Source organism: Polyodon spathula, chromosome 20 (genome assembly GCF_017654505.1).
Source record: "Polyodon spathula isolate WHYD16114869_AA chromosome 20, ASM1765450v1, whole genome shotgun sequence".
Taxonomy (NCBI): Eukaryota; Metazoa; Chordata; class Actinopteri; order Acipenseriformes; family Polyodontidae; genus Polyodon; species Polyodon spathula.
In genome coordinates, this window is record NC_054553.1 from 7,838,594 (window position 1) to 7,857,476 (window position 18,883).

Consider the following 18,883-nt stretch of genomic DNA (forward strand, 5'->3'; position numbering starts at 1 on the left):
CAATTGATTGAATGTGGAATTCTGCGTGACTCTCACATTACAATGTTTAGATATGAAAAATACTTATGCAATTATAGTGAAATTTGAAAATGATATTCTGTATTCATCAGTATGTCGTACGTTTGTTTACTGATTACATATATCTAGAGAAGCTGTAATGGTAATGTTATTATATTTTAAATACACTTTGTTGTTCTTATTTAGAAGATACATTTCTAAGGCACCCATAGTGAAATATAATGTTTTGTGACAGTTTAACCCATCAGTAATTGATAGGGAGCTAGTTCCAGATTTTCTGTTTTAGTTAAGTCATGCATATTTTAAACACGTTGCTGGAGCAGTACATGATAATAGGTTTAATTGATTCAAATGGTTTAAAGACTAGAACTGTCGTTTTACATACAATTTCTTGTCCATAATATGTTTTTTTTTTTTTTTTTCTCCATCCCCTGGGATAATTTATTCAATATTGTAGCCCCAGACCATGAAGTCAAATGCTGTTTACGCTTTTTTAATATCTTTATCGCACAGGGGTTTCATGAAATGTTCTTCCCCCTTAATAAAAAAGCTTTACAGTATTCTAGGTGTGTGTTAAGTGTTTGCTTACTTGGGTGTAGCAGGGATGAAAATAAAACTCCTTTAGCAGTTTCTCCCATTCCAGATTTTGATGAGCTTTATCAGCTCCAACGTACACATAACTAGCTGAGGTGTGTGTGCGCGCGTGGTTAAAACCAGGAATGGATCAAACTGCTATACAACAGGGATCGTAATTCCATCCCCGTGTAGCATTGCTAATATGACAACTAGACTTTAAAAATCAAACACAATTGTGGTTTACAAAATAATTATTTCTATTTTTAATTATAATATGCTAAATCTGTGTGTGCAGAAAACACTATGTTGGTTTTATTTTAAACTAGGTATAGACCCCATGTGCAAAAGCAACATTTGATGAATTTGACAGCAGCAGTAGGCTGCACTTTGTTGTGGGTTGTGCAGTATAGGTAAGAGAGGAAATGTCTGAGTGAGGTCAGGTTCACAACCAGTAACAGGAACACTGGAGAGGAAGTCCCAGAGAAAGGCCAGCAACCTCTCAAAGTGAAAGTGTTAAGAGCTGTTTACACCAGGCACTGCTTCCAGTAAACTACATGCTATTCAACAAATATGTATTAGTCCAGTGAAAATCGATAACATGTTACTGATAACGGTTAATTTAAGGCTGTTGCATTTGCTTGTTGTGTGCAGGTTTAAGATAAGAGGCAGATCAGTATACCCTGTGTTTAAATTATTAATAATAATAAAAAAAAAGCTTCTTACACTACATGCAAGCTGCTTTAGTATAATACTGTTTGAGAAAAATATGTAAAATGCCGGGGATATTATTATATATTTATATGTTATGTCTTGGAGACATACTATACATAAAACAGGTCCCAAACTAGGGACCAGGAACTCCTAGGGGACCACAAGATGGTTTCAGGGGGCTGTAGATATATTCCAAAATAACTGACAACCAAATACTCCCCAGGCTGGGGATCAGTTAAGCTGCTGTTACTGTGTTTCTTGGGGTTATTTTATGCTGTCGCATCTCTATCTTGCAAACAAAATTTTACATTTCTATGGATTCATTGGGTAGGGATCCTCAGTCAAGAGGCCAAATATCACGGGGGGCACTAACCTGTGAAGAAGGGTCCACAGGTACGCCTTAATAAATTACAATTTGACAAAAATAATACAGCTACAACTTTACAGCTTTACAATTTTATTTAGCATAACTTAAAAATCATTTAACGGTTAGTCCTTTTATACAAATACATTTTGTTAAATTCTACAAATCAAGTTCCCAGTGTATAGATTTAGTACCACACCATACCAGATCGGTTTGAGGCACTTGCTGTGGGGCGCCCCATCTATTTAGTTGACAGCATTCTACAGTAAATGTCAGTAAAGTAGCAAACCAACTCTCTCTCATACATTTACACTCTCCACCATTCATTCTCTATATTATGAAGAAATAATAATAAACATTCCAATTCCATTTAAAATGAATTCTCCAATTCCCATTCACGGGCCTTACTTGGAATTGGAATTGATACAAAGGAAATGGGAATGTATTTTCAAAAGGAACCGGAAGTGAATAAAAGGCTCAACCCAGTATCTATATATGCTACTCACAGAAGTACATGGGCATTAATTGAAGTATCAATCCCAGAAACCAAACAAGATCTAACTTTTAAGTAACACAGTGAAAGCTTGATCTAATTGTACCTCTACCTTTATTTTCAGCTTTAACCAACAGGTGTGGTTAGCATTTGGAATTCTAATACAGTCTCTTTGCTGTGAAGGTCATTAATTTGTTGAGATCTGTGGCAAACCTGAAGGTTATAACAAAACACCAAACGCTTAAAAAAAAAAAAATCAATAGCACGCAGCGACAAGCAGAAACTAGTGGGCCCAGTGAACAGACCACAATAATCAGCTCTTTTCTTACCTTTATGGTTTTATACTACTGTATTTCAAAACCCAAATCTACAGACCTCAGCATCCTCTGAAATCAAGATGCTGTACTTCAGATAGGGTAAAGAAGTTTACAAAAGTTATGGGACACAGCAGTACAAAAGGAACAAAACGTTGTCTGCCAGCCTTGCTGTAGGGAATAACTTCACACCTCCCCACACACACATACAGTAGTTCTCCTGTGATTAATCATCTCCAAAGGGCTGGGTAGGGAGTCTGTTCTCATCACCCCACCACTCCCATTCCATTAGCAAAAAGCCCTCTTGTGCCTGTTACTACAGGAAAGCCCTATTACAATCAAGGACATTCACTATATCTCATTGTTCTGTTGGAAATTGGATCTTTTTGAAATATGAATCACATTACAGTATGCATCTAGCAACTGTCTGGTAACCACCGGTGCTCTTTGGTCCCAGTCAGTGTGTAAACAGCACTGCATTCTATGCTGGTGTGGTACTGGAAGCTCTATTCTGTTTTAGCCTGAACTTTACAGTAGTATACTTCTGGAACCATCTACAGAAAAGGAATGGATATGTCTTATAAACTGCAAGGCTAGAGATTAAAAATAAGAGTCCTTAAAAATCCTGGACTTTTAACATGATTTAAAACATCTAGAAAATAATGAAATACCTGATAATAAACATATTTAGGCTTTAGAACAGATTAAAAAACAGTCATGTTTATTATGTGCTCATCTCTATAGTAATGGGATTTTCTCTGAAAATCTAGATTAAATGCATTGTTCCCTTTCATTTAGAGAATCAATTTTAAGAAAAAAAAATCTTTGGGTATTTTTACTGTAACTCGTTGCACCTGAAAAAAAAAAAAATAATAAATATTTATAAATATATAAAAACCTGAAAAAAAAAAATATATATATATATATATATATAATAGATATATATATATATATATATCTATATATAGGCACTTTCTAGGCACTTTCTAATTAACAGGAACAGACATACAGTACAGTTACAGATTTTTGGGGAAATTGTTTTGAGAAGTATACATTCCTTTTGCTAAAGCCTAGAATGTATGTACCTGTACATCACTATTAACATTCTACAATGATGATTAGCTGATGATCCTCTCTAGCATCTCATCAACACCTTTGATCCCCTGCCAGTTAACCACCAGCTTGGGTAGCACAGTATAACTATCACTACCAACATACTGAAATTGAAAGGGATAAACACAAAAAGCAACATAGTAGCAAGAACACCTATGGCACATTACTTGGACTCGAAACAATGCAATCAGGTTTTAAGTAGCCCTTGCAGAAGCGCAAATACTGTACTGATTTTAAAATTGTTTGTTATGACAATATAGTAAACAGAATCCCTGACATCAGCAGTAAATGTAGTGTTGTACCATGTGATGTCAGTTGGAGAACCCTATAAAGTAATTTAAAATACACTAATGTTTTAAAAAATTTTTTTTAAAAAAACACATGGGTATTATGCAGACACCACTGTGTATTGTCTTACATAGTTAAATAGCTTAGTACCCCCCTTAAGTGATTACTGTTTAGCCATTATGGGAAATAACAGACATTTGTGAAGCGATACCTGGAATGGTTTTCCCTACAGGAAATCATGACTCATCATGCACCTGGACAGTCAGGTAACCAGTCAGACCCACCACTCACCCCTATACAAACAGAAGTATTAGGTGAGATGGACAGCAAGAGCAGAACATTCTCAAACACATAGGATTTTGTTACTGAACACTGGTCAAATGTCTAGACTACCTCAAAAGCGCTTTTTTTTTTTTTTTTTTTTTTGGGCAGTTTTAAACATAACAAAAATTAAGCAAACGATGCCCCCACCTATATTTAGGATTTGATTTTTTGAAGTGCTTTTTATTCCATGTCTTGTACATTGGAGGCAGCAGATTATTCTGATAAGTCATGATACGGTTAATAAAAGAAAAGCACACACATTTTCCAGTAGATACAAGGGTCCCCTATTGACTAGTCCCATGTCCTGCATAAATTGTGAGATACAGGTAGGTCCCTTATACCTCCTGCAAAGGAAGCATTTCCAATAAATGTATCACCTTTCAGTCGAGTCTGTACAGAAGTATGACAATCGAAAGATTTTTTGTTGTACCTTTAAGGGTTAAGCCATGACTCATTTAAATGTTTGACAAAGCCACAACTGGAACATCTGAACTGCACTGTTGATTAAAAAAAAAAAAAACACACATACACAGATGGAAACCACTACAATATACATCAAGCCCTTGCCTGCCACAATTACACTGTGGCAATTATTTAAAGCAGAGTTCTCGTCCAACTTGCTTCAGAGAAACTACCAAACACTCCATCATTCTCTACTGTAAATAAGGCAACGAATTAACAAGGCACTGACATATGTTTTCCCTTTACAGCAGCATACAATGTACAGTATGTAAAGCTGTTTAATGGTGCAAGAACAAACTGCTAGCATGGGAACCAGGGTCTGTGCCACAGTGACAAATAAGATAAAGACTGTTCAGTAAACAGGAAAGCGTGCAGCAGTGGTTGTCAAGTTTCTTTAGGAAATTGATCCATTGTACCTGGAGTTGTGACCTTTGTAGATTCTAATTGGATCAGCATATGTTTTAGAGAATATCATGAAAGAGATGGCTACCTTAATGTTAATTTTATGCACACACTCATTCATTCAATGAAGGGAAGCCTGCTGTGAAACACTGCTAGTTCAACAGCACTGGGCAGCTGTCAGCAATGCCGTCAGTCACCATTATAATGAATATGTTACACCTAATCAGTCTCACCCTGAGGTTTGAGAAACATTTAAATTCTTCATTATAAAATGCAATTAGAATTTAGCAAAGGTAAAATTATTTTTGTTTCAATGAATCCAGATGTGGTGTTTTTTTTTTTTTTTTTTTTTTAAACAAAATGTAATTTTGTTGTGTACAACCCACACCAAGACAGGGCATCTGCCCAAAACCATTATAGTTTAAACAATTAGATGCAATAGCAAAAGATATGCAAGACATGTATTAGGTTATTTTCCCTGTGGACAAATCAAGAAGAAAAGGTATGTTGGTGCAATAATGACAGAAGCAGGAACATTGTTGCTGTGAAGAGGGAGGGGAGGATCTTTGTTGGACTGGGTTGGGGAAATACAATTGCATCTTAATTTTTCCTAACAGGCTCAGTTTAAACTAGCCATGCTACTTTACTGTGACAAAAAAGGGGTCAGTTGCATAAACCAAAACTTGGCTACTTGAAAACAAGTGTTTAAATTAAGTATGTTTTTGTTTCATGGTTGTAATTGGGCTTTAAAATCCCAACTCAAGGCACTATCACATTTTACCCACAAATACAATCCTTACCTACCCCCCACCTAACCATCACCTTTCCTGGTCAGTTCCACATGAACCCAATTACCCCATCCTTTTAACTCTCCGATATGCCAGCTGCTTGGCAGGCAGCAACATAATGAAGGAATGTTGCAAAGTTGGAAGCCTTGCATGGGAAGGTGCAGCTTTTTCACAAAACTAATCCATTTCCTTGGACTGACAATTTCTAAGAAAAATAAACGTTTAAAAAAAAATAATTGGAAGCGTTCTCCAGTTAGGTGGCAGGTTCAGTGCAGCTAGATCCCTTTTGAGAGAGAGAGAGAGAGAGAGAGAGAGAGAGAGAGCGAGAGAGAGAGCGAGAGACAGAGAGAATAGGAGATGACAAACATCTACTGAACCTGGAACTATATAAACTGGATTGTGGGCACCCGCTGGGACATAGTTTGCAATGCAGTCCCCCAGCTCTTTCAGCCCTGCGCATTACAACAACACACACTTCTTGGTGTTCTTCTTAGTAACGGGATACAACACTGCACGCACAGCTTCTGCAAACACCTCACGCACCCCTTCCTGCAGCAGGGCTGAGCACTCCATGTACTTCACTGCCCCGATCTGCTTGGCCAGCGAGTTCCCTTGCTGTGGTGTCGTCGGCCCAAGGCCCTGTTCCTTCAGCTTCTTGATGGTCTCACCATCGTTCCTCAAATCCTTCTTGGTCCCTACTAGCAGGATAGGCACATTGGGGCAGTGGTGCGAGACTTCGGGGTGCCACTTGTGTCGCACATTCGCGTGTGACGAGGGACTCCCGATGGAGAAGCAGATAATGAAGACATTGGTCTGCGGATATGAGAGTGTACGCAAGCGGTCGTATTCCTCCTGGCCTGCTGTGTCCCACAGGTTTAGGCTGACCATGCGCCCATCCACTGCATTTTGCGCACTGTAGTTATCAAAGACCGTGGGGATGTACTCCTCCGGGAAGGCATTGGTCGTGTAGGAGATCAGCAGGCAGGTCTTCCCAACAGCGCCGTCCCCCACCACCACACACTTGATCGTCTGCATCCTTCATCCACACTGACACAGCCGCCTGCCGAGAGACACAGGCAGTGTTAGGGGAAACAGCATAAACTTGTCTGTCTGCTTCTTATTTATTTATTTATTTCTAATAAATTTATATATTTTTATATATATATATATATATATATATATATATATATATAGATCATGATTTATATTTAGTATTAGTATAAAGACATACTTTTCAGCTAATTACATAAACACTCAATAATAAGATTAGATTATAACCAAAATACCAATGACAAAGGCATTAGTGATGATCGTTTCTGGTTTTACCACAAACTAACACAGATTATGTTTATTTATTTTTTGGATACATTAAAAGAGACTAACATGCTAGAGATACAGAGTTTCATATTAATCTTGATACATAAAGGGCACGATTTTAGTATCTTTGTACATATGCAAATAAAACTTGTCTAATTTGATTTATTTTCACATATGCCTTAAAGCAAATGGTTTGTTTGCATGTGGTATGATGATTTTGTCTGTGAAAAGTTATAATTCTACTTTAAGTCTAGTCTAAAACTCACACAATTATGTTATCATGCATTGTAAACTTACAGTATTCAGATGCTTTTAAAATACTGACTTGTTTGCTTTTCCTTGCATTTGAGAGCTCACCTGTAATACAAAATATGTTATTGTGCGTACCTCTTATGAAAAAATCAACATTGAGTTGTGCTTAACATGTTTTTAGCTCTATATTTGTCAAGTTTATGAATTCATGCAGCCCTAATGAGGTAATATTACAGTTGTTTTATCTTTGCAAATAGCACTCTGTTTTTGCTTTCGGCATCAAGTTCAACTCAAGCCAGGCTAGTGTCACTGCAATGCTTTACATCAGATCTGCCTGGGAGCAACACAATGGTAGAAATTGAATATGCAACTAACATTACCTGAAAAGAAAGAAAAAAAAAACAACACATGTTTGCATCATGTGGTGGGGAAACCAGGTTTAACTGTAATTCCTAAGGTATTTCTGTACTATATTTTTGATTTGCAGTTCGGTATCAATATTCAATGATAATCCAAGCACATCAATAATTTGTACTGGACCCAGGTATGCAAAATAATGTTACCACAAACAACCAGGTCAGTTCACAGTAAGGTGAGGCTAGGGAGTCCAAACCTAACAAAAACTGTACATGAGAAAAACGCATCCCTTTCATTCCCTCTGTGTGCTCGCCATTTTATCCATGTACTTTTAGTATTTAGGCTAAAATCCAAAACCAGTGAATCCTTTAGATTAAAAACAGTAACCTGGTTTACAGCATTCTGCTTTTCAAACTTATCAAAGCAGCAACTACCTGAGTTCCATACTGACTGTATCAGAGGTTTACCACATAGCTGATATTTGTATCCATCTACAAATATTAAATCTTGTTCATGCTTAAAAAAATAAATAACCGTACATACCGTATAAATAACCATACATACCGCATGTGACCATTTCCAATAACACAATATCTACAGCACAGTTTACATTATGAAGTTAGTAATCACTGCACGGCAAAAGTAATAGACCGATGCAATACTGTTTACAATTCCTTCCCCTTCGCTTCTTTGAACAGGAGCCGTCGAGCGCCTTGGCAGGACATCCACACTTGACAAGTCAGAGAACAGACCAGACTGGCAATGTACAGGGAAAAAAAATCTTCCACTTTTTTTTTTTTTTACCTCCTTAACGACCTGGAAAACTGCTTAACGTGTCTACTCTCGCTCAGACAGAGCAGTCGCTTCTTCGAATTTGCCAGTACAACACCAATACAAGGCTCCAGGATAATTTTACTGCATTTCCGACGCCTCTCACTCAGGGTGTATTTGCATAGAAACTGATTGCGGCAAAGCATGTAACTCATCGTTACTTTTGTATTGTTATTAAGTCATATTCATTTGTCCTTTTACACGAGATTTTATATTATTAGCCAACTTCTATTAGTCACCAACATACTTTCTGAACTTGTTTTGTTTCTCTCGACTGTGCTCGGCCTCAGTCAGCTTTGCTACCGTGACAGCAGATTCTCACAATTATTAAGCACCATTTGTTTCTTTGTTTTTAATCTAACCCAATACTGGCAGTACATAATCATTACACAACATATACTGAACTTATATAATGACCTGGGGATTGAATCCTTTTGATCACTTACAGCACAGACTGTCATCTCTACGACACAGTGTTATTCTCATTCCCTACTTCGCAATTTCCACCGACTTTTCGGGATTACAAAAAATAATAATGCATTGTTAATATTCTGCAGTACTGTACATTGACCTGGTGTTAACACATACTGCCAGACAGTAATTATTGCTTAATCCTTCTGCTTTTTTCAGTCTTATTTAGAATCAGACCTTTCCTGTTTACCCTCCACTCCGTCTACAACAATCGAAACTTCATTTGCAGATCCCCATATTGCGACTTGAAAAAAAAAAGCTACTTTAGTAAAATAAATAATAAACAAATATTAACCACCTCACTCCCAACTCCCGCTTCCCTTCTCTCTCACTCAGACTCGAGTAGCATCCGGGGAGCTGCCCCAAATACCTACTGCGCATGGACAATAGCGGCACTGTGGGAAATGGGGTCATTTGAAGAACATTACATGGGACTTGAAGTCTTTCACACCAGGCATGGTTTTGGAAATTAGACGTTTGATCCTGGGAGCCAAGTCCTGTAAAATACGTACTTTATTCACCTTGAATACTAAAATCAACAACTGCATTTGGTTTATTTGAGTTTACCCTGCTGACCACATAACGGTAATATAGTCGGTACCATACTACCATTGTTGTTGGAGGATAATGGAGGTAAATAAAATATTGGTATGTTTTAGCAGACATACATTTTAAAACATGAGTTCAGGAAATTCACTTGGATAAAGAACAGCTGATTACAGGCTGATTCAGATAGCCTTGTACGATTCCACCCAGAGCCTTCTTGCACATCAATAACTAACCAGACATGCTTCAACCGGCATGCTTTGACCCAGAAGACACTGCTCATATGACATGACACAGGTAGTGCAAGTGACAGATGTCCACTGAAAGGCATGGAAACAAAACTTTCTTTAAGCAAGCCTAGTACCAGATACATGTTTGCTGTAAGATTTGAAACCTATATAGTCAATGAAAGTCCATGACAGGTAAGATGTTTTCTTAAGCACTCTAAAGTACAGTAAACTGATAAAAGCACGAGTCGAAATGTTTCAGCAATCGGCTTACTTTAGTCAAGCTTTGCCTTAGAATTCGAATTGAGCATCTCATGGATAACCTGTATAAAAACGCATACATTGTTTTTCTTTTCTTTTTACACTGGAAGCTGTTTTCTAATAGATACAATTATATATTGTTATTTTCAGTAACTGTGAGAATATTTTTGTGCCAATGTAGCAAATAGCATTAATAACATTTACATAAAGACAATCTACAATTAGAAAACGAACTGTACACTTAAATAGTGAATACAAATAATATGTCAATGTTCGTTGATGCACAGTATATAAGGGTGCCTCCAGTTCTCGCAGTTTAATATAACACTAAAATTACTATAGGAAAAATACACATTTTATTTTCACAGTTATCACAAGAGAAACAAAAAAAAAAAGTTATTTTCGTATAATATAGTCATATTCTATTTCTCCAGCAGGTGGCGGTGCAATACATGGACTTAAGTAAAGACACAGGTTGATGTAAATGACGCAAATTGTTTCCTTACTTCTGAACCCGACGTGTATTTAGTATCCAGTATAAAACCGGGACAACCAGAACTTCAAAACGCTCATCAGAACCCTAAAGTAAAACTATAAGTAGACAAGCATTTCAACTGGTGCCTTCTTCAGTGTACAGTCAGGGTGCAGTTTATGGCTATTCTTTTAAAACTTAAAAAAGGGTCCTTAACTGAAAAACAAAACGGATAATTTGGGGGTCCTAATTGTTGTATAAACTGCAGTGTTATAGCCCTTGTACAACTGAATGCCATTGTTGGGCATTTCTAAGATATTCTCAGCTGACACCCTGGGATCCTTCAAGAAGTTGCTTGATGAGATTCTGGGATCAATAAGCTACTAACAACCAAACGAGCAAGATAGGCCGAATGGCCTCCTCTCATTTGTAAACTTTCTTATGTTCTTATGTTCTTAACAGTGGATAGCTAACTAAGCCTCTGTAATTCTTTGATTCTTCTGGTTCAAGATTAACCAGCAAGGATATGAAAGGTGGGTAACAGCCAGTTTTTATTGAAAGGAGTACACAAATCACCAGGGTTAGGGGTAAACAATTAACTAGTTCAGTGCCGGCAGAGATGTTCCGGCACTGTTCCGGCCGCACTCCACCAGGGTCCTTCAATCACATGGGTTTAAGTGAATTGCTGGTCATCATGTAGGTGTAGTTTATACTTTCCAAACTTCACTGTATTGACTGGTGGCCTTTAAGACTTGTAAGGCTGCATTAATGCGGCATACTGTACATACAGATACAGCCCTGAATATCACATTGCTGCTATGGTGAATTTTTGGCATACAATCACAGCATATGAGAGAGTATTCAATGGTGAGTCAGCATTGGGGGTTAAAAAATTGAACCAAACTGTTACCCGAAAAAATAAAATGATTGTGTGATCTCGAGATTACAGAGTGGAAATGTCAGTGCAAAAAAAAGGGGGAATTCTAAATGATACCTATATACAAACATGTAATACAATAGTGATATTAAAGGTATGATAATCAAGGGTTTAAACGTGTATTGTTAATAACATTATCACTGGTGCCTGTCTGCAATATGTTTTTTTTTTTTTTTTTTTTTAATTAAAACACTTTAAAGTTAACATTTCTGCTTTCAGGCATTTAACTACTTCCTGTGCTGCAGGTCATCTTTCCTGCTCATGGGCTGTCAGAGTAAGGCTGTTATCAAATCGTCTTATCAGGAGTCCCCACCCTAGGGGAAATTCCAGAACTAATCACCAGCACTGGTGTTTGCTGGTCAGAGCTGGTGCAGGAGCTGTGCTGGTTGAAGAGATGGATAAGCTGGTCCAAGTAAAAATACGTTCATTAAAAAATCCCTTTACTGTAAAGTCAACACTGCTAAATGAACCTGTTTGCCGTAAACAAAGTAAACCTGTTTGCTGGTAACCAGCTCAACAGCAGCAGTGGCTTATGCAATAAAAACACAGAGAGTACTGCATTGGCCCCTGGCTCCTCCTGGTCAGGCATCCCACAAGCATAGTCAGAGAATTCCCCTGCCTCCACGGTTCAGTAGCTTGGTAACACCGTATGCTCAGGTTCGGCGGGTGAAAAGAAGCTAATGGCTTGACACGGGAATGGTAAGTGGGCTGCAACAGTGAGGCGATATTCAAATTAGCATTTTAAATTGGGTTCAAGCAAAGAACAGACAGATATTTTGGGAATACCATTTATTTGTAAAGCCTTGTTATTACTCCTTTAAGTTTTCAAAGGCTTGCATATTTTCTGAAGCTATTCCATTAAGTGTAATTTTCCATGCATTCATCATAAAGACAATCAACCGTCCAGTATAATAAAATCAGTAACTTAAGCACGAAGGTAACCCAGACCACAAGGTGTTTATGTATATTGCAGGGAGTTCCAGCGCTCCAATAGATTCTTCTGAATATTGTCGCATGCCTTCTGAAATCAGTCCTGTTAGTTTCAGTAGCAGACCGGTTTGATTTTAGGCTCTGTCAGCCCCGCTTATGAATGTGACTAGGAGAATTAGTTCTATATCTTTATACATGTTTCCATGATTTGTAAAAACTTATAAGTTATGTTGCATCAAAATACACTGTTTATGCTGCTAGATAAGGTCCACAGTTTGGTTTCAGTCACTTCTAGTTCAGATGTTTGTGATCTGTAGGTTTTAAGTTACCTGAGCCAAGTCTTTTAACTACCCGCTTATGAAATATGAATTTGAGAATTTATAGTAAACCAACAATAATGCCGTTGTTTTGCATCCAACCGAATGGTGTGTATTAACATATTCAGTACTAAATGAGGCTACAGATCCAAAGAGAGGAAAGGTATGTGTACACTATATTTAACTAATTAGGCATATCAAATATTCATACTTATGATTAATTTTTAAAGCAATATAGATATAGATATATATATAGTGCCTGCCTCTATTTTCATTTCCTTGTTGGGATTTTTGTTACAGCTGCCTATAAGTGTAGTAGAGTAGAATTGTAAGTATTTCTTTGTTCACGAGACAGCACTCTTAAGAGATTTATAAGTGGTGCTGTTTCTAATGGAGGTACTAATGGAGACATGACTTATTCTTTCATGCAATAGAGATAAGTGTTAAAGTGTATGAGATTTTTGGAAGTGGATCATGCAAGTCAAGTCAGGCATCCATTAACATTCAAACGGTGGAGGCTGAAGTTATTTGCAGAGTTGAAATGAATGTTGTTATTCCTTTAATGGATGCATTCGCCAGGTTGTTATTTGCTTGAAGTGATTTATCCCTGAGATTAGTAAACCCACACAACACATACACACACTCTTGGAGTCACTGTGTGTGTAACATCAAAACTGGTTTCATTTTCCCATAGGACAGGTCAATGGATCATGCAGGAGTTAAGTTTTTGGGAATAATCAAAACCATCATACTTAAGATATATATTTATGGGTCCCTGTAAAATGGCAGATATGTCTGAAATAATTTATTTGGTGGACAAACAATATTTAATAATTTTATTTCAGAGGGCCCTATTTACAAAGCTTTAACGCACGAGTCATCTAAAGAATGAAGAAATGACAGTTTGATATTTACCTAACTTTTTGTTTAGGATACCAACAACAGTCCACCGCAGTTTATGAATTTCAACCTTTATTTAAGCCGTCCCGTCAACTAAAGGGAATGAGTTGTTCAGTGGATTTGAAGTTAGAAATGAGACATTTAACCTCAGGTGGTTGGTTCAAACCGATTCCATTTCAGTAGCAGTAGGAAACCATTTCTCTTTATTAGCTATTGACCTAAGTGAAATAAATTACAAAACCACACCATACCAGTTTTCATGTGCATAGTGTCCCTGTGAGCCCCAGGGTGTTGTACAGGATTAAAAAACTAAGAGAGCTCTACACTGCTCAGTATAGAAAGGGAGGAGCCATCAAGGCCAGCATATCGCAGCTTCGCAAGGACACCTGTAGAATCCCAGCAGTGTTTTGTCAGGAGAGCAGGGAGGCTGACAATGAACCAGTTCATTGTTATAAACAGTACTGGTGAATGACCTCCCCTTCTGGGTGGCAAAGTGAACCTGGGGAAGGCCAGGGATGTGACAGCTGGGGGCAGGGAGAGACTCTGAAGAAATCTCCGAGGCTGTTCACACATATTAACCTGTCTGAGGAACACAGGGGACAGGATTAATGGGCTGTGACTGTGGATGTTTTAAAACCTCTTCTCAGACGACCCTGAGACAGGGCAGGGGACTTCAGAAGGGAGGCACGTCTGCGAGACACAACTGTCCAGATATAAATACAGGACCCTTTTCTCAAATATGAGTTTAAAATATACAGTTTTTTGGTGTCCGCTTCATGCTTCTGTTCATCTGTAACAGCTATAAAATTAAGACTTAAACTGATGTGTACATCAAAAATCCCTTAGTCGGACAGAAGAGGAACCCTTGAAACCGATATTAGCTATAATGGAACTACTTGCAGCAGTATGAGGTTATACACTACATCAGTCAAAATATATATATATATAGATATATATATATTATATAATATATAATATATATATATATATATATATATATATATATTTAAAAGCCATCTTTAAATCGTTTAGCCCCCTGGGACACTTGGGAACCCTTTAGGAACAGGCTCAGATTACAAGCATAAGAATAAAGGAGCCTACACAAAGCACATCTGGAAAAGAGGGGAGGAGGAGAGGGTCTTACTGGGTGGGTGGGGGGAGGGGTGGGAGATAGAGTTAAGGAAGTCTCTTTAACTCCATATTCAAAATACAATATGATCGTTTTTTGGTTTTTTTTCTTCTGGTTGTATAGTTTGGTCTAAATCTGTATATCATTACAAACAATGAGCACACCAACAATGAACTTTAGTTGTGTTGATTTTATAATGACATTTGCAGATGGTCTATATAGACAGGTGATATTATATTGAAACTATACAGAATGGGGATTCATTGTGGTGACAGGCAATCCTATTTATCAGTTGGTCTCAGATACACAATTGACTATTTACTTTTACTAAATTAGAATTCAACAATTAAAGCTTATTTAATACCAGCAGCTGTCAGGGGGAGCCTTAGCATGCCTAAACTAAGCACATATACATGAAATATAGTGTACTGAGCACTACAGCATGGGCTGCCTGCACAGACTCAGCAAAGTGGTGAGACAGGGCCGGAGACATGTCTTCCCATAGAAAATGGTTAATAGTGAATCACACAGCTCATTGAAGACCTGATTTAACAAAGTGTTGAGATGATCTTCACCACTAGGAACCAGACGAGCAGTGATGGGTCGATTGGCCTCCTATTGGTTATAGCTTTTGTCTTATGCTCTTTTAGAATGCCAATGACTATAGCTCCTTATGCGTGGAGAGAAACCTGGTGCATAAGAATAGGGATTAGCTGTATTGTATTGTGATCTACCTTCAGCTGCCCTTGTAATCACATTTGCATTTCCTGGGACCTCGGGGGCATCAGCTGAACATCACAAACCACTGTATTGATGAGGCCTACTCTCACCAAAGAGGAAGGTGTTCAGTGCAAATAATATTCAAGTAGGTTTCAGGAATTCCAATTGCACCAGTTTTCGTATCCTGAGGACATTTCTGAATAAAGCGCAACCCTCTGGTTGAACCAAAATCTGTTTTAGATTTTTGTTTCAGAAAAAAATCGTGGCAAACATTTAAAAACTATGTCCTAAATTGCCCCATACTAGTACTTCGCCATATTGGAAGTTGACAGACAAATGGCAACTTGGCTGTTGTCAAGAGAAACATAGCTGGTTATGTTATTTTTTTTTTTTATATAAACTGCAGACTTTTAGAAAGTGCTTCTCCAGTTTCCATAAATGAATACCCAGGAAGAAATTATTTACAATGTTCTATCGTCGGTAAGGGACAACTTTGCTACTTAACTTGTGGAAGGAAGGGCCTCTTTCAGAGTTTACGGCTTGTAAAACCGAACATGAAGGTTTATTTGTGATCACCGCTGACCTGCTCAGCACATAAATACACAGTTTTAAAGTGTGCGTACAAACCCCACTCCCTGCTGGGTTAAAAGGCAACAGCACATAAACTCTTTCTGGGGGGGGGGGGGGGTGTTATTAAAAAAAGTGCAATCTCCTTTCCTTGTGTAATAAATAACTGAGGAAGTTTAAACACACACAGTATTGAGGACCACTCACAGATACACCAAAAGAATTGGGCTGTTTAAGCTTGCTGTACTATTAGCTTGAATAATACATGGAAGGACATTATTACTTCATTAATTCATTATTAGTTCATTAATTTTCCATTTTATGCAACTTCTTATCTGTTGCAGTATTAACTCAATGGACCGCAATCACAAACATCCCTCACTATCTTCATAGCGCTCTAAATCTGTGGGAAAGGTTACCAGGCTCTGCTTGGTTGTATATGGTTTCTTTTTGACAGTGAAAAAGATAATTGTACCTTTTGAATCCCCACAGCTTTGAATAAAGAGCAAGAAAGGTCATTGAGAAGTTACATTCCCTCAGTGCTGGGATCTCAATACAAAACAGCTGACCTTTTCACATGTTCAGCATATCTGGGGGTTTGTTTAGTTTTGCAGGTGGGAACTGACTATATATCTAATTCATCACAGGAGCTTGTGACACAATGAATAATGTGTTTAAATCAAATATTCTGCAATACATGCACAAGTAGAAAGACTAGCACCAGGATGGCAGTAGTTTGAATGTTTGATGGATAATTTTCACTCCATTTGCAGTCCTAAAAAAAAAAAAAAATTAGGGGGGTTTGAAGGGGAGAGATGTTTAACCACAGACAAGTTGTAAAACAGACTCTCGCATGCACACAAAGAGGAACCACTTTACAGCATTTCCAGGGCAGGACTGACGTCATACTTCACTATAAAGCACAGTTTTCCACAGAAACAACAGCCTCCCTTTGCCCTCCCGCATTGTGGAGGACAAAGGAATTTTCTGGGACACTTCTTGTGTTTCTATAGTGACCCTCCAAGGTCCTGGGTGCCACCACAGAACAGGAGAAAGGAGAGGGAAAGAAACAAGGGTGAATGGAAGAAGACAGACAGAAAGTAGGTGGGCATCGCACAGTAAATCCCATCACTGCCGAGCTAAGGGGCAGCAGTTCAATGGAAGCAAACAGAAAATCACTGACTGGCTCCATTTCAGGATATAAACTCCATTCCTAGGAGGTTTAAGCAGGGGATAAGTTAAGATTTGCATGTGAAAACCTGTTGGAAATGCAGTGCTCCTGTAATTACCATCTTCAGGTGTAAAAACCAGAGGAGAAATGAAACAAATTACAGCAGAATAATTGGAATCTTCAGAAAGAGCAAGCCCACCTGGCGATTAGCAAGACTGCAGGCTCTCATTATGCATTCCAGGTACTGCACCAAGCACCTTGTCTAGACAGGCAGGGAGGGAGACCCTGCTACCCAAACAGAGGGAGAGGAGATGAGGCTGTTTGGATTCTTAACCTCATCAGACTATGAAAAGGGTGGCATTTAAAAAAGGAAATTGATGGAGCCCGTCTGCACACAACTGAACTTACTATAATAATACCAGGTACTGTCCGAACAATTCTGGTGCACAAAGAGAACTATATTTAGAAACTGGATGAACAACACAGTGGACATTATTTGGTCACTATAGACACAAGAGCACCACTAGTCAAATACTGAATGCAAAAAATAATAAAAACTTGCTAAGGTTAAGACTGTACAGTTTTGACACTTCCTGTAAAGTTTAGTTTGTCTAAAAAATACCATCGAAAGGTTCAGCTGTGTACAAAGTCAGCCCCCCCTCCAACACAAAAAATTAAACGATTATGCAGCTGTTATTGATGAAGGCCTGGGATTGAATTCCCCTTAACACATTCTGGCTCATTGCTCCCTATTCACAGGACAATCTTTGTAGGAGGTGCTTGCGTGACCGTTCAGTGCTGAACGCAGTGTTATTTGGTAGTTTGGTCTCATATTAAAGGCTGTATGAGAATCATGGCATGAAACCCATATCAGTTGATTTAATAGCGGTTGCTATAAATTAATTTTTAGGAAGTGGTTGTCTGACAATTTAGAATGTTGGATAATCCAAGCAAAGGGCTCTACATTAAAAAGTAAGAGTTAATATTTTTATTTTAGTCTGTTACATAACAAAAAAAAAATCCCTCCGTACTCCATTTCATGGCAAACAGAACACACAAGCTGATACTGTTCATAGTAATCACCTTTTTTTATTTTTATTTTTTTTATGTTGCAAAAATTAGATCGTTATGTTACAATATATCAAAATACAAAACTAAAAGTTTAAGGTTTACATGTGTATAAAGTGCAGCAGACTGATGAAGTTCACACAGCATCTTTACTGAGAGACAGATATACAAATGGATGAGACAGAAGATATCTGCGGTCTAGAGCAGGAAAGAGAGAGGTAAGAGAGCAAATACTCCTTCCAAGTACCTTTACATCAAAAAACCAGCCACAAGACAGAGACAATGTAGTGGGGATGGGGGAGGTTGTAATTACATTTTTTTTTTTTTCCCCCACAGTACTTTCATTGACAGTAAAGCAGCTACTCTGGCTGAAGACTCAGTACGGGCTAACAAAACACATTGGAGGAATCTGTAAACTGTCCACCATTTCAAGTGCCTTTCGGCAAGAAACCTGTGAAAGACCACTGGTATACAATGGACTACACACTTGTTTTAAAATAACCGAGACGCCAATCCTTCAACATAAAACACCTGTTTAAATTGACCATCCTTTCAGT

General features: G+C 38.0%; 1 protein-coding gene across 2 annotated transcripts; it reads right to left on the minus strand.

Annotated features, from left to right (window-relative positions):
• Positions 1–3,459: 3,459 nt before the first annotated feature.
• Positions 3,460–9,449, minus strand: LOC121295705 (rho-related GTP-binding protein RhoG-like). 2 transcript variants are annotated; one of them, XM_041220688.1, is made up of 3 exons: positions 9,380–9,449; positions 7,468–7,527; positions 3,460–6,913 (listed from the first exon to the last, which is right to left on the minus strand). In XM_041220688.1, exon 3 carries the CDS (start codon positions 6,886–6,888, stop codon positions 6,313–6,315), a length of 576 nt encoding a protein of 191 aa, XP_041076622.1. In that variant the 5' UTR covers positions 6,889–6,913; positions 7,468–7,527; positions 9,380–9,449; the 3' UTR covers positions 3,460–6,312. The 2 variants fall into 2 exon arrangements, with proteins under 2 accessions (XP_041076622.1, XP_041076623.1); XM_041220689.1 differs by having other exon boundaries at positions 7,496–7,527; positions 9,380–9,433.
• Between the last annotated feature and the right edge of the window lie 9,434 nt (positions 9,450–18,883).

What these genes read in the sequence shown, in the direction of transcription:
- LOC121295705 (XM_041220688.1), bottom strand. Translation starts at nt 6,888, where the DNA reads ATGCAGACGATCAAGTGTGTGGTGGTGGGGGACGGCGCTGTTGGGAAG.